General features: G+C 40.3%; 1 protein-coding gene across 1 annotated transcript in view; it reads right to left on the minus strand.

The window, feature by feature from the left end:
* Positions 1-9,321: 9,321 nt before the first annotated feature.
* The window catches only part of LOC308500133 (cytochrome P450 3A12), a 62,211-nt gene continuing 50,168 nt past the window's right edge, over positions 9,322-21,364 (minus strand). Inside the window, exons 10-13 of the mRNA XM_081054340.1 lie at positions 19,292-19,452; positions 16,527-16,753; positions 12,435-12,597; positions 9,322-10,284 (exon numbers count right to left, since the gene is read on the minus strand). Coding sequence (XP_080910466.1) covers positions 10,189-10,284; positions 12,435-12,597; positions 16,527-16,753; positions 19,292-19,452 — 647 coding nt within the window. The 3' untranslated portion in view covers positions 9,322-10,188. The remainder of the gene's footprint in view (positions 10,285-12,434; positions 12,598-16,526; positions 16,754-19,291; positions 19,453-21,364) is intronic.

Below are 21,364 nucleotides of genomic sequence, written 5' to 3' on the forward strand. Positions count from 1 at the left end.
GGAGGGGGAAGGTGAAGGGGAATAAGAGGTTTAAATTTCCAGGTATAAAACAAATAAGTCATGGGACGTAATGTACAGTATAGGGAATATAATTGATAATATTGTGATAGTGTGGTACAGTGTCAGATGGTTGCTAGAGTTGTCATGGTGATCACTTCTTTAGGTATATAAATGTTGAATAACTATGGTGTACACCTGAAACTAATATAATATTGTATGTTAGGTATATTTTAATAATCTCTTTTTTAAAAGCCTCTGGATAAAGAAAGCAATCTTGAGAAAGAAGAATAAAGTTGGAGTTATCACAATACTGAATATGAAACTATACTACAAGTCCATCATAATCAAAACAGCATGGTACTGGGAGAAAAACAGACATATAGATCAGTGGAACAGAAGAGAAAGCCCAGAAATAAACCCATGCCTATATAGTCATTTAATCTATGACGAAGGAGGCAAGAATATACAATGGGGAAAAAACAGCTTTTTCAATAAGTAGTCCTGGGATAACTGGGCAGACACATGTAAAACAATGAAACCAGACTACTATCTAACATTATATACAAGAATAAATTCAAAATGGATGAAAGACTTAAATATAAGACCCCAAACCATAAAACTCCTAGAAGAAAACATAGGTACCAAACTTATGGACCTTGGTGTCAGAGGGTTTTTGTAAATTTGACTCGAAAGACAAGGGAAGTAAAATAAAAAATAAATCAATAGGACTACATTAAACTAAAAAGCTGCTACACAGCAAAAGAAACCATCAACAAAACAAAAAGACAGCCTACCAGATGGTAGAAGATATTTGCAAGTGATACCTCTGATAAGGGGTTAATATCCAAAATATATAAAGAACTTACACAACTCAACAACAAACAAACAAACAAACAATCTCATTTAAATAATGGGCAGAGGACCTAAATAGACACTTTTCCAAGGAAGACATACAGATGGCCAACAGAAATATGCAGAGATATTCAACATTACTAGTTACTAGGGAAATGCAAATCAAATCACGATGAGATACCACCTCACATCCATTAGAATTGCTATTATCAAAAAGACATAAAATAACAAGTGTGGGAGAGGATGTGAAGAAAGGGAAACCTTCATCCACTTTTGGTAGCAGTATAAATTAATACAGTCACTATGGAAAACAGTATGGTGGTTTTTCAAACTATGATATGATCCGACAATTCCTTTTCTAGGTATTTATCCCCAAAACATGAAAACACTTATTCCTAACGATATTTGTACCCCTATGTTCACTTCAGCATTATTTACAAAAGCCAAGACATGGAAACAACCTAAGTGCTTCTTAACAGATTATTGAATAAAGAAGTTGTGGTACATATATACAATAGACTACTACTCAGTCATAAAAAAAAATATATATCATTTTTGACAACATGGATGAATCTGAAGGATATAGTGCTAAATGGAATAAGTCAGATGGAAAAGGACAAAATCCATATGAATTCACTCATATGTGGAATACAGAACAAAAAGTAATGAAATAACAAAACAAACAAAAACAAAATCATAGATACAGACAACTGAATGGTGGTAACCACAAGGGAAAGACTGTGGGAGGCAGGAAAAGTGAGCAAAGGAGGACAGTATAAAACAGAAGGAAACTAGACTTGGGTTGCAGAGCATGCCATAGGGTACACAGATGTCCAGTTATAATCTTGTATTATATAATTATATAAAATTATATAATGTTATTAACCACTGTTATCCGATGAATTTAATTTAAAAGATAAATAAAATAAATGGCTCTTTTACCACTTGCTGGGTGAGAAGCTGCTGAGCTCATAAATGTTGAGACAATTTCCTGGATTCTAATTAGGGCTGGAACTGTCTGTCCAACTGTGTGAGCACAGGGCCTGGAGCAGGCCCACCACACCCCACCTTTTCCCACTCTTGTGCGATCTTGAAGACCCCATGGGTTGAAATCCCTCTCACCCTCCTCAGGTGCAGCAGAACTTGTTTTAAACAGTTCCCAAAGTTGAACACTTTACTTTGTAGGCAGAGAAAAGTCAAAACTGAGAGGAACCATATAAAGGAATACAGAGAGCTTATTTCGTCTTTGCCCACACAGGGTATTAATAAAAGTTAGTGGGGACTTCTTGGCAGGGATGAGACTAGGATGAATTGAGTGAATCATTCTACTTGAGTACAAGATTGCCTCCTCAGTAATAATTATTAATTACATTTTAATGCAATATCTTATAGAATCAATAGTAATATAAAAAACATGGGGAAAAAAAATAAAAATTTTCAATAAAGGGAGGATTAGTAGGTTAATTTTATTTACACACCAAGGTTTATCTAGGTAATTACACTCATGCTGCTGTGTTCAGGGGCACAGTGTTCTCATTCTGCAACTTACATTGAAATGCATCAAAAAATAAAATGGGTTGATGAATGGATAGAGGCGTGAACAGATAAATGATAAACCAAGTAAAGAAATGCTAATGATAGAATCTAGGTGGTGGGTATATGATGGTTTACTACACAATTTTTTCCCCATCTATCTGTTGAAATTTTCTATATTTGAAAATCATCATTCTAAAAATTCGGGAAGACATTATTAGCAGTACTTTCTAAGAGTTTAAATATCTTTCAAACTTGCCCCCTTCTCATTCCCCACCCCCTGCCTTAGTCAGACATCGCCATCTCTGACCCACCATAACCACAGCCTCCCGGCTGATCTCTTATCAGAGGGTGACCTTTGCACATCAGTCAGGGCGCTCCCAGAATTGATCCCTCACATTAGACTCTGCCTGTGCCACGCCCAGGTGAGAGGTGACTGACGGCCCCTGCTGTGTTCCCAGTGCCCGTCCTGAGACCTCACGCTGCTTCACCCTGGAGTCTTTACAGGTCCCTGCACACAGCCTGGTGCTCACATCTCCACACGTTTGCTCATATTACTCCGCTTGCCTCTTCTCTCTCAATCACCTCCTCATCTTTAAGATTCCTCTCAGAAACTTAAACATAGTAATTGAACACATGCATTTACTTCTGAAGCTTCCAGAAGCCCCGTAAAATACACTGAAGTGCTTTCTTAAAAGACATAAATCCACAGTGACAAAGACGACCAGAGCAAACAACTACCTCCAAATGTTTGAAACCTAGAAGTAGAAGTAGCCAAGAGTCATCACAAGCTCTTCCTGCCGGACAGCTTTCTAAACACTCCCTTTATTCCTCAGAATAACTGTATGCAGTAGGTACTTTTATTAACAACCTCTTTTTATGAATGAGCAAACTGAGGCACAGAGAAGTTAACTCACTTTTGCAAGGTCACACAGCTATAGAGCCAGGATTTAAACCTAGGTGTTCTGGCCCCAGAATTTACACCCATGACCACTGTATATTTGCCATGAAAGGTCACTCACTGTACAGAACAGAAAGCTAGACCTGAGCCCGCAACACTGGGGAGACCAGACAAAGCAGAAACACGCCACCAGGCCCACAAAGACTCAGGAACTGAATGCCAGGCGGCGGAAAACCCAGGTGTCCTCTTAAAAGGCCTGTGCACAAACTCACTACAGGCACTTACCTTGGGCTCCAGCCAAGGGACGGTGACTCGAGGAGTGTCAGGGGCATACAGGGGACAGACTGAGGTGTGTGAGCTCAGTGGGATGGCTGGAGGACAGTTGCCATCTACCCTGTGTGGGGTCCAGTAGTCTGGCACCATCTTTCCTGTGTTGAGCTCATCTTGTGTGCTTATGGCCAACTGTGAATTGGATTCATCTGGTGAGCTCCACAGCTCTGCCCTTTTGACTCACTCGGACGCTACCCAACCCAATTACTTTAATGATGAGAGCAACCTGCCCTGCTTGGATTGCACTCTTTCTTGGGAAACTATCAGATTCTGATAGACCCCAGGCAGGCAGCAATTGGCCTTGGTGTGCTCTGAGACTTTTGCTGAGTTGCTCCAGGCTCAGCACTGGAACCAACCAGAATATATATTAACCTGGTAACAACTCTTCCACTCTAGTGACTCCCTGAGTCCCTGCATCACCCAAAGTTCATACCACATGAAGCTTTATCAGTGGCTGAACCTTATGGGAGCCGCCAGGTGGCAGCACATCTCAGGGTATCCTGGTATTTTGCGGAGCTACCCCAGGCCTGGTACTGATGGCAGACATCCTTGGTTTGCAGTGTGACCTCTCCCATGCACCACAGGCAGTGAACAACTATGGATCACTTTGTAGTTCCTCCCAGGTCGCCCCTGACCAGTCACAGTCAGTGGGTGACCTGGGCCTGCACCGAAGCCCCTCCAAAAAGACATCAAAACCAACATACCTGGAGATTGGCTTCAGATCACAGCAGAGCACCACCCAATTAACCCCACAAGTGGCACACACAAAGGGCAGTCTCAACAGGCCCCGGAGCCCACTGGGGTAAATCTTACTTAGTGGAGTCAGACCCCCACACAACAGCCTGTAAGCTGTGGACATGGTTAAAGCCCACAGCCAATCAGCCTGAGGTTCAGTCCTACCCACTGACATGCCAATAGCAAAAAAGGTTCTACTATAACAGGAGGGCACACACAACCCCCCACAAGGGACATTCCTGAGCGCCCACAGCAGGTGACTAGGGAAACTATGCCAGTGCCCCTGTCATACAGGAAGTCACGTGGGGTCTCTGGTCCCGCTCCCCACATAAGAATGCAGGACATGGTGAGGCCAAAAAGGAACACCCATGGAGCCATAGATAGGGGAGTCATACCACTATATTCTCGCTGGCGGCTGGGTTGGAGACACAGGAAACAGGAGCCACAGAATCTGCAATCCACACTCCGCCGCACTCCACGCTTGCTAGCTCAGCCACCATCTTCTTGCTAGCCCCCATTTTCTGCTAGTGTAGCCACGGCAGTTGTATTAGTGGCCAATGACTCACTGGTTACAGCTGATGGCCAACTAGCCACAGCTGATGGCCATCCAATCACAATTGATGGCCATTTACTACCTGAGCCATCAACTTTCCATGTGAGGGCAAGAACCTAGAAATTGCACTCCTGGCTCTGTCCCCACAGCCCCATAGGGCACCTGCTATATAAGGCCACCCAGCTAAGTCTAAGAGACATAGCAGATCTACCTAATACATAAAAACACTCAGAGAGGCATAAAAAGTGAGAAAACAAAGAAATACACCACAAATAAAAGAACAGGAAAAAACTACAGAAACAGAACTAAACAAAAAAGAGGCAAGCAAACTACCAGAGACAGAGTTCAAAACAATGGTTATAAGGATGCTCAAGAAACTTAGAGAACTTCAACAAAGAGATAGCAAGCATAAAAATGTACATAGAAACCATAAATAAGAACCAGTCTGAAGTGAAGAATAGAATAACTGAAATGAAGAGTGCACTAGAAGGAATCACTAGCAGTCTAGATAAAGCGAGGATCGATTCAGTGATTTGGAAGAGAAGGTAGCAGAGATCACCCAGTCAGAACATCAAAAAGAATTTTTAAAATGAGGATAGCTTAAGAGACTTCTGGGACAATATCCAGTATAGCAACATTCACATCATAAGGGTATCATAAGGAGAAGACAGAAAGCAAGGGATTGAGAACCTATTTGAAGAAATCATGACTGAAAACTTGCCAAACCTGGTGAAGTAATAGACATACAAATCCAGGAGCACAGAGAGTCCCAAGGAAGATGAATCCAAAGAGGTTCACACCATTACACATTATAATTAGAATAGCAAAGTTTAAAGACAAAGAGAGAATCCTAAGAGCAGCAAGAGAAAGGCAACTAGTAACTTATAAGGGAGCTCTCATAAGATTGTCAGCTGATTTCTCAACAGAAACTTTGCAGGGCAGAAGGGATTGGCATAAAATATTCAATGTAATGGAAAGCAAGGACCTACAACCAAGATTACTCCACCCAGCAAGGCTATCATTTAGAATTGAAGGACAGAAAAAGAGCTTCTCCTTTAGAAAAAGCTAAAGGAGTTCAGGACCACCAAACCAGTATAGGAACTTTTTTAAGATAGGGGAAGAAAAAAAAGATTACTATTATGAATAATAAAATGACAATAGCTACATATGTATCAACAAGTAGTTTCAATGTAAATGGATTAAATGCTCCAATCAAAAAACATAGGAGGGCTGAATGGATAAGAAAATAAAACCCTTACCTATGCTGCCTACAAGAGAATCCCTTTAGATTGAAAGACACACACACATGAAAAATAAAGGGATGGAAAAAGATATTTTATGAAAAGGAAATGGAAATAAAAACTGGTATAGTAGTACTTATATGAGACAAAATAGAGTTTAGGACAAAGACTATTACAGGAGACAAGGAAGGACGCTGTAATCCCACTACTGGGTATTTGTCTGAAGAAACCCAAATGGTATTACGAGGGAATATGTGTATTTGTATGTTCACTGCAGCATTGCTGATAATGGCCAAGATATGGAGGCAACCTGCGTGTCTGTCTATGGAAGAATGGATAAAGAAGAGGTGGAACTTATATACAATGGAATATTGCTTGGCCATGAAAGGGAATGGGTTCTTGCCGTCTGCAGTGGCTTGGAGCGACCTGGAGGGTACTGTGCTGAGTGGAGAGTAAGACAGACAGATGCAATGTGATTTCTCTTATAAGTATGTGGAATCTAAAGAACAAAATAAACAAACAAAACAGAAAGAAACTCAGAGATACAGAGAACATATTGATGCTTGCCAGATGGGAGGGGGTTGGGGACAGGGTGAAAAGCGGAGGGATTAAAAAGAACAAATATGTAGTTTCTTAGTTGTCATGGGGATGTAAAGCACAGGGAATATAGTCAATAATATGGTAATAACTATGTATAGTGCCAGGTGAGTACTAGTCAGGAGGATCATTTCTTAAATTATATAAATGTGTGACCACTGTGCTGTACACCTGGAATTAATATAAAATAACATTGAATGTCAACTGTAATTGAAAATTTAAAAAGTGAGGGAAAGGTGAAGGGGAATAAGAGGTCCAAATTTCCAGGTATAAAACAATTAAGTTATGGTGGTGTAACAATCAATAATATTGTGACAGCGTGTTATGGTGGCAGATGGTTTTGGACTTATCATGGTGATCACTTCTTTAGGTATATAGATGTTGAATAACTATGGTGTACACCTCAAAATAATATAATATTGTATGTTAGCTATGGTTTAATAAAAATCTTAAAAAACTTAAAGCATGTACATCTATAAATTTTATTTTTTAAATGAATTTTTAAAAGTCTCAGATGAGATGTCACCTCCTCCAAACCTCCTCTGGGGCTAAGTGCCCTTCTCTGTGCTCCAAAAGCACCAGGCTGACCTCCCACTATAGTAAATTAATCTGTTCATGAGTCTGATGTTTCCCAATCAAACTGGAAGTGTCTCGTGTCTGCTCAAAGTGGGGATCAGGAAATGTTTGTGGACTTAAACAGAAGTCCAGGCAAGAACCTCCTTGCTGACCTCCAAGCATGTTTGAGGTTCAGTTAACCTCCTGATAGCAGGTCTTGGGAAATCCCCAAATGGCATACAGATGAGTGGGAGTCCACATGCTGTTTCTAATTCGTGTTTCACAAACTGACATGAGGTGTTCTTATTGAAGCACTGACATGTGCTCAGCAATATGCCAGGCCCAAATAGGATATTAGTGGGGCCAGCTTAGCCTTAAAGCCACCGTGGCCCTTTTGGGGTCTCCTGGGGTTTATCCCAGCAGTGAGACTCAGGAGGCGGTTTGGCAACAGCACCGCAGATGGTTAAGGCCACAGGTCTGGAAGGCTCTGCCTTTCCCAGCTCTCACCTTGGGCAAGTCATTCATCTCTCTGTGCCTCAGTCTCCTCTGAGGGCTATTAGGAGGAGTAAATGAGAAATCTGTAAAACTTAAGCTTTGGATTGACCTCTGAGATGACTTCTGTCTGATTCTTTCATTTCATCTTTGTCTATGAATCATCTGTGTTATTGTATCAACTGTAGAAATGAGAGATACAGCACTTTTGAAAATGCACACAGATGCTGAAAGAAAATGCCGCCTTTTAACTTTTCATAAATGGGATCATCATCCTCATGAGACCCTACCTGAGGCAGGATTGGGAAGGGAGAATTTTTTGGTTACCATAAAACAACTTTGCGGTCTCATTTGCGTAAGGAGCTTCTCTGAGTCGGACTTTCTGAGCCCCTCCTTTTTTTGCTCCTCCCAGGATGAGGTCAGGATATTAAGGGGTATGAACTATGGAATGGGAAAGTGAGCCTCAGATCGTCACCCTCCCTCGGGCTTTGCAGGCCACGTCTGCTCCCTGCCGTCTTCTGCAGAGGCTCCTAGAGGGTCCGCTGCTGCATTCCTGGCTCTATTAGACCTGAGAGTCGCCCCTGGACACTTCTCACTGGCATTCAGTTCCTGGCCCCAGCCTCCACCCAGACTTGGTGAGAGTACGTGTTCAGTGCTGTGTGGGAGCCATTAGCCCTCCTGTGACAGCCACGTGCAGGCCCATGGCTCTCCTCAAATCCTGTTATAGGCTGAATTTTGCCCCCTTACTCCCAATTCATGTTGTATTCCTAACCTCCAGCACCTCAGAATGGACTGTAGTTGGAGATTGGGCCTTTAAAGTGTTAATTAAGTTTAAATCATCTGTACACACACACACATACTCACACTCACACACACTCACACACACACATACACACACACACAGCTAGCTATCATCAAAAGCATGAATTTACACAATACATTTTGTTCCCATCCCTGAGTCCACAGGATTCATTCTGGTTTCTCCGTTTCTGAATGAGTGACTCCCTTCTCCAACAGTGTGAAACCTGGCTGCCATTATCCATAATATATTTACTTATTTGATCAACTTCCACTCAATATAGACAAACCCCACACATCATGTGACACACACGGATGCCCTCCTTACTCTCCTTAGGTTCTCCAAACCCTATTAAGCTCTCGCCACTCTCACCATGACACGCTCTACATGGGTTCCCAGGCACATGTCAGTCTGCTCCCCCATGGGGACACCCTCCCACCCTTCTTGGTCTCTGACTTGGAGTCACTGTGACACCCTTCTCTACCCGTCTCCCCACTACCAGTTATGTTTACCCACAATGCTGTCCCCAGCGATTTGCCTAGGACTGAATTATCCAGGAAGGACAGGTAAGGCGAGTGGAAGGACAGGCAAAGCGAGGTGAGGCAGGTGGAAGATATAGGGGAGAAGGAAAGGGAAGGGACATAAAGGGGAAGGAAGGGACAGAGAAAAAAATTAAGAACCCTGTGCAGCTTCTGATGCCAATTGAAACTGATGAATGCTTGCAGCTTTTCTGCCCAATCAATTGACCAGTCGACCATCTTTTATTTCATGTTCATTGTGTTAAGACAGTTGGGAGATGAGGATGGTTTACAAAGAGATAAAAGAAAACATGTTTCTTGCCTTCCAGAAATGTCAGGGAGATGAGATAAAAAATTAACTCAAAAGTAAAATATAAAAATAAGTGCCTCAGCTGGAGGTGAAAAAAATATGTGAACCAAAACAGTAGAATGAAACTATGAATGTGCTTTGTAAATAATGGGCCAAGTCACAGGGGATTAACTCTTACCTACATTAACATATCAAACTGGAGTTCTGAAAAAGGCCCCACCCAGCCAGCGATTGTGAGGGTCAAAAACCTTTAGTCACTGGCTCTCACTGATTCGATTCCCCTACTGTGCATGAAGGCAGCAGATAATACTATCGTAGAGAGATGTTGCTTTGACTTGCTTGTATAACATACGGTATAAAATATTCAAAATAAAACATGTGATGTAAATGTCACTACTGCAGTTATCACAATAATTCTTGTTTTTATTAAAGTTTGTGATAGAATTGTTGAGAAAGTTGTATTCTTGATCAGTGCTCAGGAAGAGTAGATGGTACTAAGTGGACGTGGATGGGGCTAGAACTATGAGAACCAAATAAGCTGGGTCTGCATATCTGGCCCTTATTTAGTCACATCTTTTATATTACACAGTGTAGAACACTCTGTGTAGATACGGAGAAAGCTAAATGAATGTTCAGACCCCCTGGTTATCCATCAAGTGCAGTAGATAGAACTCATCTTCATTTCTGGGTTTTATTCACAAAGTAAATTGAGATCTTGGGTGTTGTGGGATACAGCTTCCTTGAAGAACAAAGCGTAAGTCCTTAGGGAAAGTCAGGCTCCACTTACAGTCCCATCTCTCAACTCAGCCTTTAGAACAATTGGTTTTTTTGGTTGAATAACTCCTTGAGCTTGTACTTCCAGAGGGATCTGCAAAGGTTAAACAGCATATGAGAATCAATTAATAAAGCATTGTCAACAACAGAAGCAAAGTAGACAAGAAACATTAAGAACAATAATGACTTACACACATATAAAACTACTTTTAGCATCATATATCTTGATTCCTAATACTTATTCAATAAGCTGTGTCAAGACGGGATAGTGAAAATATGCATCCATCCATTCATTCAACAAAATATCCATACAGTGCCTATTATATACCAGGCCAGAGACAAAATCATGTTGGTTTGTGTTTGGTTTAAATTTTAAATAAAAAGGATGAATTTTTTTTAATTTAAACCAGATTCTTAGGCATTATGGCAAAGTATTTTGAAAAGCCATATAGAATTAATTTTGTGCGTATTGAAAATTGCAAGGTAATCCTGAGTATATATTACACATTTTAATAGTGAGGACCATCCTTGACTTCTGGAGTCCAGTCACCTCTCCCAGTGGAACACTTCCAGTTTCATGATGGGAAGAGTTCCTTGTGAAGCATTATGCCTGTATTGTAACATGTCCTGGTTCTCAGCGGTAGTGTAAATGGAGAACTTCTGAAAGCCTATATAGTGTTTGACTAATACTTTTAGCTCCATTCTCACCCAGTCGCTTCTTCAATGTTGGGAGAGCCACCAACACAAAACCTTCTGATCGCAAATTGTCATGGAGGCAAACTGTCATGGAGGTTGAGAAGCACCAGCCGTGGATGACTGGGAGTTTGCAGGAGTGTCTGCCCCACCCAGTTGTGCCAGAGGCCCACTTCCTCTCAGAGCTCAGTCCCCTGCTTGTACACATTTACAGGGCGGCTACTCAGCTGCCCAAAGCCGCAAATAAGATGAGAACCATCTCAACCCTTCTCCTTTTCCCTGAGGAAGCCTTCTTAAGGGGGAGTGGATGAATATTAAATGCACGAGGCCTAGAAATAAGCCTTATTGTGCCTTACTTGATATGAACCAGTGGCAACTGTTCTCTGTTCTTCAGAGGAGAGATTCCAGGTCTTTCTATTAGTGTGAAACCTTTCTATTTTACAATTTAAAATCACACGTATATATTTCCTCTATAAACACTAGCACTCATACAGAATGCACATCACAAATGTTATTTGTTAAATTTTTCAAATTAAGATGCTTAAAATTTATCTCTAAGAACTCTGATCAACTGCAAATCACTCCTTAATCATTTCCTACACGAGTGCCAAGGAATTTATGAAAGGCACAAAATGAGGAGTTTTGTACCTTTCTTAGGTTCAAAGAAAAGGAGCACCACTGGATGATTTAACGACAAAGTATTAGGGGAGGTGACACGACCAATGATACCAGCCTGCAGTAAGCGATAACAGAGCAGAGGAGAGAACGGGCTCTGGACTAGATGGGGACGGCTCCTGGAGGGGCTTGGGGATCTGAACTAGGACTTGAAGGATGAGAACAGAATGGGGAGGAGAGAGAGAGCATCACAGAGGTTTTATTCAGATGTAAAAGTAGCCCAGCTTGAGTGCAGGGGGCTCCCAGGAGGTGGGGTCAAGTAGCCAGGAAGGCCTTGCACTGTGGGAGTCCTTCACATCTGGCAGAAAGGCTTTAATCAGTGATTCTCAACTTTGGCTGCACATGAGAATCAACGGGGGCACTCTTACAGTCACACAAGATGGATGATTTTAGAATCTGAGATGACCTAGGCAACAGGAAGTTTTTAACCTCCCCACTGATTTCAGTGCACAGCCAGTAGTTGAGAACCACTGCTGCAAGAGCTTCTGTAAGTTCTGGAGGAGAAGAGCATCGTTCAAAAGTCACAACGTGGTTATTCTCGTTGCACTTCATGACTGCACACAACACTTCCTCTCCCTTCCAGTGGACTTGAAACAAATTTAAAACTTTGCTCAACGGACTGCACAGCTTCATGTCACGCTAATTGCGTTGATTCCAGATGACTTTTATAGTTGGGTTAATATGAAATCACAGACTTAGCACTCCAGAGCTAACAGGATCTTAAAGGTCACAGATGACCCCAAATAGATTCTCTGGCATGTAGACTAAATTACCAAACAGTGAATGAGCACATTCATAATATATATGCATATATATCCCCCAGTAAGAAAAATCTCCCAATACACCATTATGCATGCAGAAAGTTAACTGTCTGACCTGTGTTTCTTTGCAAGGCTTGAAGGAGAAATTCTGCAGGACTCTGACAACAGCAAGTTTCATGTTCATGAGAACGAACCTCATGCCAATGCAGTTTCGGGGTCCAGTTCCAAAAGGTAGGTATATGTAGGGATTTATGCTATCCTTGTTCTCCTTACTGAACCTGGTTCCACAACAGTAGATGAAAACAAGTTAATGAAACATAAACACCGCAACCCTTACATGTTTGGGGTTCTTGCTCAGACTCCTTAACCAGAGGTACACAGAATACTTCTGTGGGCTAGTCATTGAGATGCTGCTATGATTATTTTGCATTGAGAATTGTAAGCTACAGGTCCTCTCCATTCTCCTTAGGCTATAGGAGCTTTCGGTTTCATTGAAGACACAATCTGAGTGCTATTTAAAGGAAAATTTATCTTCAAACACTAAAATTACATTTAGTGTGAGATGTTCACCTTCTGAGCTGCAAGGAAGAAATGAGACTGAAAAAGAAGTGGGTTTCTGCCTCCACTCAAACTCATGTTGGTCATGCTCACGGAGGAAGGAAGCAGGAATAATGCCTCCCATTAGTTAAATTGTTTCTTTTTTTTCTTTCCCTTCCTTTCCCTTTCCTTCCTCTGTCTTCGCTTCCTTCCCACCCTCTCCCCTGGTCTCTCAGCTTCTGTCCCCCTACCTCCTACAGAATAGCATAAATCAGATGATTTTCATGGGCACATGATGCTACTCTACTCTAATCCCTGGTTTCCTTGTCTGTCTGTTCCGCTGGGCTATAAATTTCTTGATGGTTAGATCTATGTTTTATTTAAATTTGATTCCTCAATATTTGATTTTATTAAGGAAAAAATCTGATTTGGTGAAAGTTATCATGGCATTATTGTTACGTATTTTTATTTAATTTATTGGGGTGACAATTGTTAGTGAAATTACATAGATTTCAGGTATACAATTCTGTATTACATCATCTATAAATCCCATTGTGTGATCACGACCCAGGGTCAGTTCTCCTTCCATCACCATATATTTGATCCTCTTTACCCTCATCTCCCTCCCCGCACCCCCCTTACCCTCTGGTAACCACTGAACTATTGTCTGTGTCTATAAGTTTTTGTTTCTCATTTGTTTGTCTTGTTCTTTTGTTGTTTTTGGTTTATATATCTCATATCAGTGAAATCATAGGGATCCCTGCTTTTTCTGTCTGACTTATTTCACTTATCATTATACTCTCAAGATCCATCCATGTTGTCACAAATGTTCCTATATCATCTTTCCTTAACGCCGAATAGTATTCCATTGTGTATATATACCACAACTTCTTTATCCATTCGTCTATCGAAGGACATTTTGGTTGTTTCCATGTCTTGGCCACCGTAAACAAAGCTGCAATTAAGATTGGAGCACACGTGTCTTTATGGGTAAATGATTTCAAATTCTTTGGGTAGATACCCAGGAGAGGGATTGCTGGGTCATATGGTAATTCTATTCGTAATTTCTTGAGGAACCTCCACACTGCCTTCCATATCTAGCTATTATTTTAACATTTGGATTTCTCACTGCCTGGCCCACTTCCTCACACATGGTAAGCGCTTACTCTGTATGATGACTGAATGAATCAAACAGAATTACAAGATAGCCAACCGATATATGAAAATATGCTCAGATCAGCAGCTATAAGAGAAATGCAAATCAAAACTAACCTCACTCCTGTTAGAAAGCTACTACAAGTAGGACAAATCTGACATAAGAGAAGATGAAATAGTGCCATTTGCGACAACATGGGTGGATCCCAAGATTATTATGCTAAGCAAAACAAGTCAGAACAGAAAAAGTCGAAAGCCATGTGATTTCACTGATATGTGGGATATAAAACTGAAAGCAACAAAGAAACAAGACAAACAAAGAAACAAAAACTCATAGACATAGACAATAGTTTAGTGGTTACCAGAGGGTAAGTGGGGAGGAGGGTGGTAGATGAGGGTAAACATGATCAAATATATGGCGATGGAAAGAGATCTGACTTTGGGTGATGAACACACAATGTGATATATGGATGATGTATTACAGAATTATACACTTGAAACATGTAACTTTAACTAACCATTGCTACCCCAATAAGCTTTAATTAAAAGAAAAAGTTAAAACCAAAAATAGATAAATAAATAAAGGGAATACACTCAAACAAAAACAGGACAAAAAAAATTACAAATGCTGGAGAATATGTGAAGAAAAGGGAACCCTCATACACTGCTGGTGTGAATTTAAATTTGTTCAGCCACTATGGGAAACACCCTGGAAGTTCCTCAATAAATAAGAATAGAGCTACCATATGACCCCGCAATTCTTCTTCTGGCTATCTACCTGAATAATTTGTAAACATTTATTTGTAAAGATATGTGTACCCTTATGTTCATTGCAGCATTATTTACAATATCAAAGACTTTGAAACAACCCAAGTATCCTTTCATGGATGACTGGATAAAGAAGATGTGATATGAAATACTACTCGGCCATAAAAAAGATGAAATATTGCCATTTGTGACAACATGGATGGATCTTGAGTGTATTCGGCTAAGTGAAAAGACTGAGACAAAAAAGGACAACAACAGCATGATATCACTCACTGTGGGATGTAAAACAAAAAACAACAAACAAGACAAACAAACCACAAGATATAGATAATGGAATGTCAGTTACCAGAAGTGAAGGAGAAGGAGGGTGGGGGGCAAAAGAAGTGTGGGGGTAAAGAGGGTGAAATACAAAATGAAAGAAGGAAGCTAGCTCTCAGACAGACAGCACACAATAGGGTATACAGATATATTATAAAGATGTACCCCTGAAATTTAGTATTGGTAGTATTATTATCCAAAGTAGTAGTAGTATTATCCAAAGTTAGCCCAATACATTTAATAAAAAAAGAGAAGTACAGTAAGGATCTCTGGTTTCATGTTCATGAAACTACAGTGAGGAAAACTGCTGAGCTTGGAGGAACCACAGAGTTGCCCTGGTCCAGGAAACACAGCACTTGGTCAACAATAACTTCTTCTTTCAATAAGTATCATCTGTCAGCTCTACGCTGGAGCTAAGGACATGATGGCAAACGAGACAAGGTCCCTGCCATTAGGGATCTTACAGTTGAGCTGATAAAAGTCCGGATCCTAGCTAGTGCCTCTATTAGTTCATTACAATTTTGTTCACCAATACATAAATGGGAAATATCAGCTCTTTCCAGAGTTCAAGCTGTGCCCAAAGCCCAACCATTGCTTTGAATTCTCAGGAGAGTTGGCTAAAGACTCCCTCTACCCTCCCAAGGAGTGTCTCGACATATAGAAACAGATGACTTCAGTTTGGAAGAGTCACCATTTATTGAGAATAGGAGGGAGCTGCCACAGGACAGTAGCCACAGAGGTACCGGGGCCCTGTGTTCCCCTCCATCCTCAATGAGGAGGCTTAAACCATCAGGGATGAGGACCCGTCCGGTTCTCAGCCTGTACTCTCACAATAATGCTACAGGAACGATGGCCAGTGTGTAAAAGAGTAGAATGTGGGAACACTGTGGTAAACTTACAGAGCTAAAGAGAACAGTACAGAAAAACATAAAGAAGAAAAAAACCTATAATCCTAAAATCAGATAGTGGTGAAGTAAATTATGGCATATGCATACAATCACACACCCATAAATATGCATATAATGGTTTATATATACACCTATATATGATTATATATATAATAGGATCCTGTTTTTATTTTACTGTTAAATAAAGTGAGCAGTTCAAAATAAAAGAAAATATATGACCATTTTAACTTAAAAAATACATGCTTAGAAAAATGTCAATAATGATATACATCATAGTCTTAATGAGATCTATCTTAGGATCGTGGGACTGTGGACAGACACAGGTTTCTTCTAACGTAGAGTTTGTAAAATTTTGACCACAAACAATAATCACACTTAAAATAAGTAAACAAACTTGGAAAAATAAAAAGAAGTACAGATCAATTATTGTACAAGCACACATTTTCATCTTACTAACAGACATCAGAATATGCCCCAACCAGCCTGGGTCAGGTGGGTTCTCTGTCTATGGAGCCCAGTACCTTTCAGGACGGAATTCCTCAGGCTCTGGCCAGAATGTTGAGTCTCGTTGAAGAACAATGTTTGGCACCATCACCACTGTCCCTTTGGGAATGAACACCCCCTTGATTTCTACATCCTTCTTACAGACCCTCTCAATTCTTCCAGCAACTGGGAATAATCTGAGAGTTTCATTCAATACCATGTCAAGATACTCCATCTGTACCAGGGCATTATACGTGGGAGGTGCCTGGGAAGAAAGAAACAGATTTTGATAAATTGAGATTTGTGATCGACTTTGAACTCAGTTTATGCAATACTCCTGAACTGTTAGGAGCTACAAAGAACGACTTCTTTTCGGTAAAAGACTTTAAGATTTACAGGGATTTTAATATCTGTCGTGTACTTTGACCTGCTCAATGGCCCACTGAGGTGTGTGGAGTAGTTATGACTATGGGAGACTGTTGGGACTATTCCTTAAACAGCACCCGAAATCCGTCACATGACCATGCAGTGATTTTCCTTCTCTGGTGAACAAATGTGACTAATAACCTATGGCCCTTACTCATAGGTGAAATATGCCAAAGTCACTGTTTTCACTCAAAAGACAGGCTTCACATCTGTACCAAGGAAAGAGTATCTATATCTATAAAAGACCAAATTCCCTGTTTAACATAGTGGTTTTTAGTTAAAAAGCCCTGCTTGCTAAATTTATGTATATATATATATATATATATATATATATACATACACACACACACACACACACACACACACACACACATATATATATATATATATATAAATTAGTGAAGGACACTATGTTATATAGAGGCTCTATACATAATTTGGAGAGAAACTAACTCCTTTCTGAACCAAACATGTCAATAGGAGGGTTTGGCTGGATGCTACCAAGGTCCACAATTTCATTCTAGGGAAAGTTATAAAGAGATGGACCCCACTCAGCCCCATACTGTCTCACTGGAACAATCTCCTAATTGTTACTTCAGGGCTTGACTGTAAGCTGTAAAAACCTCAAACTAGCCTCTCTAGCCCCAGAGGCCAGTCTCTTCACACCACAAAGCATTCCAGTTTCAGCAGAGATCTGAAAACTCTGTGGGTAACAGGTGGTTATCACTTGGTGTCATACTGAAGAGGCAATATTGTAGAGGATAAGAGTTGGACTCAGGCGCTAGACCCCCTGGTTCATATACTGGTCTTACCCTCCAGCTATGTGACTAGTGGATGAAAACGACTTCATTTCTCCTAGCACCGTTTTCTGATATGTTACAAGGAGATAGTTTGAACTGACTCTTCATAGGGTTGTGTGGCAGAGACATTCACTGCTCACCCAATATCTTTGTAGTCTCCTATATCTCCAAGGACACTTGAAGTTAGGGAAACCAACTTTGTGAATGGGCTGTGAGCCAAAGTGATATATGACAGTTGGAGGCCAAAACATTTGAAACTCCAAAGAACAACGCTCTAGGTTTTTATTCCCCCGCCCACATGAATGCATCATGTTCCAGACAGTGCAGCTACCAGAAAGTGGAGCCCCTTTTGCCTATAGTTCTGGGTAACACTGTGGAACAGAGAGTCCCACTCCCATCCTCCATTAACAAGCCACGTTGGACATCCAAATGTGAGTAAGAAGTAAACTTTTTCTATATAAAGCCACTCAGATTTGAGGGCCAATCTGTTACTGAGACATAGCCTAGCCTATTCTGATTAATACAGAATATTTGAAGATTAAATTCATTTATAAATAGAAGGCATTTAGAATACACATATATAGTGAAAAGCAAATGTTAGCTTTAGTGTTGTTATTTCTTTGCAATTAGTACCATGAAAAGGGGAGAACACAATGCTTTTGGTAGTCTCTATCTCTTAGTGACCTTTCCGTCTTACTGCAATCAAAAGAATCCCAAGATGGACTTTTCCAGAGAAGACAGATAATCTCTCATTTAGATAGGCCCTAAAATCTTTACCCTATATCTGAATGACCTATAACTTAGAAAGGTTTTTGTACGTGTCCAAAACTACAGTCTGGAGTCAAATTCATGTCTTCTATTTCCTACCGTATGCTCTTTCCTGTATACCAGCTGCTCTTTGTCTGCAAAGTTTATCCAGGGTACATAGCACTACTGGTGCCAATTCTCCACCCCTTCCTGTTTCTATGTCCTTCGCCATCTAACTCTGCGGAGCCCTCCCTTATGGGTTTGGCCATGTGGTTTGCTTTGAACCAAAGGAATGTTGGCTTCATGTGATGCCGGCAGATTCTGAAAGGTACCTACATAATTGAGTTCTTGCTCCTGCCGTCTGCCATTATTAAGAAGAACACACCCAGGCTAGTTTTCTGGAGTATGGGAGAAGTATTGAGATCATGTGGGTCTGAATCAGCCAAGCCAGCTTATCAAAGGCAGTCAAGATCAGCCAAGAGGCACACAAAAGCACGTCCAGCCGTATCAACATAGATAACTATCCAGAGACTTGAGCAATAAATGCTTATTGTTAATATTCACTGAGGTTTGTTGATTTTTACTTGGCATTATTATGGTAACAGATAACTGATATGCCACGACAAGCACTTTTTTCAAGATCTTATATATGTTAAAAGCATACATTACCGAAGTTTTTCCATTTTCTTTTGTTTCTTTACACCCTTCCTAAACAGCACAGCTGAAAGAATTGATGCTTATGTCCTTTGCAAAAATTCTAGGAACTGGTTAAGAGGCATTCTTGCTAAGCCTTCACATTCTCCCTCCCTTTCCAGGTATCACCTACTGACCTTATTGGGGAAAGTTGTATCAATCTCCTCCTGTAGTTTCTGCTGCACTTCAGGGTGAGTGGCCAACATATACATCAGGAAGGAAAGAGCAGTGCTAGTGGCCTCATAGCCAGCAAAAATAAAGATAATAGATTGGGCCACGAGCTCCAGATCAGACAAAGCTAAAAGGAGAGGAAAGATTTTACATAAAGAAGGTCAATGTACATTATCACAGTTTGGGTGAAGGAAAATCTAAATGAAACTCCCAAAGCTTTAGGAGAAAAATTGGAAAAGCAATTCAGAGTCAAACTGGGAGTGGTTTGCATGCTGATGTGTATCTTACAGAGCCAGAAAAATACAAAAATTATCTTAATCTAGCTTCCCCATCGTCTATACTATTCTTGGCCACCTGCTCCTGGTTACGCCACTCTCACCACTAACACAGATGTGTAATTTCAGAGATAGCATTTTTGTGTAACACACACAGTGTGATCAGTATGTTCTTCAGAGAACCCTAAAAATAATTAGGTACAAGTAATATGGGTAGCATTCTCCCTCTGAAAAATTTCAAATTATTCTGGCTAAAATACATTTGAAAAACTTTGAGAGAGTTTACAATACTAAGGGTTATGCAGGGGAAAATTAAAAGATCTTTTATTTAAACATAAATGAAACTTAAGTTGGGCTACAGATACTTGTTGTTCAAAGCATCGTCCATGCACCAGCACCATCAGCACCATCAGCACCATCAGGGAGGTTATTAGAAATGCAGAATCTCAAACTCCACAGTAGAACTATTGAATCACAATCTGAACTTTCAAGAGATGTGGTGATTTGCATGCATTATACCTTTAAGACGTATCAGGTAATAGAAGACCTGGGCAAATGTCTTCAACATGGATGATCCCAGATGTGTACAGAAACTACAGAGCTTGACACAAAGCTAGAAGAGAGGTGCACTACTCTATTCTAGTTAGTAGCATTAAAATAGTTGAAGAATGAATGTATCAATAGAAGGACATTGACCAGTATGAAATATAGAAAAATAGGCACCAGTGAGTGGAATTAGCAATGCTTATTCAATCATGGCCTGAATGTCATCTTCTTCAGCACATGCACTCTCTCTTTCCTGTACTGTATAGTCAGCAAACAGCTCTTATGATCAAATTGGCCTCCTTTTTAAATTTTTCCTGAGAAACTAAGCATGGTCAGGTTTTAATTTATTTGACTGGGACTGGATTAGGACCTGTAGCTACTTAGAGCACTGAAATAAACATGGGACCCACTCTAACCATGTAATTTGTGAGTAAAAATGATATAAAATGAGTGTAAGAAATGTCTACAGAGTTCTGATTTTCCAATGATGATTTCTGTGATGTGGTTGGGGGTAAATCCAACTATCAAATTCTTTCCCCCAGTTAGAATATAGCCCATGATATTCAAAGTTCAGACTTGTGCTGTCCAATATGGTGACAACTAGGTACATGTGGCTATTTTAATTTTAATTAATTAAAATTAATACAATTTAAGATCAGATTTCAGTTGCACTGGTCACATGTCAAGGGTTCAACAGACACATGTGTCTAGTGGTTACTATATTAAACAATGTGCATATAGAATATTTCCTTAATCAAAGAATGTTGCATTGGACCATGTTGATAGATAGATATATAAACCGATAAATGATAGATAGATAGGCAAATAGACAGACAGACAGATAAATAGATGAAAGAAAAAGAAAGGAAGGAAGGAAGGAAGGAAGGAAGGAAGCAAGGAAGGAAGGAAGGAAGGAAGGAAGGGAAGGAAGGGAAGGGAAGGGAAGGGAAGGGAAGGGAAGGGAAGGGAAGGGAAGGGAAGGGAAGGGAAGGAAGGAAGGAAGGAAAGAAAGAAAGAAAGAAAGAAAGAAAGAAAGAAAGAAAGAAAGAAAGAAAGAAAGAAAGAAAGAAAGAAAGAAAGAAAGAAAGAAAGTAACAAACAAACAAATAAACAAAGAAAGTAGGAGAGAGAGGGAGAGAGAAAGGTATAAATATAGACATATTTATACCGGTGTACTAGAGTAATCTCATACCTACTCTCTATAACCAACTATTAAAT

Source organism: Rhinolophus hipposideros (genome assembly GCF_964194185.1).
Source record: "Rhinolophus hipposideros genome assembly, chromosome: 7".
Taxonomy (NCBI): Eukaryota; Metazoa; Chordata; class Mammalia; order Chiroptera; family Rhinolophidae; genus Rhinolophus; species Rhinolophus hipposideros.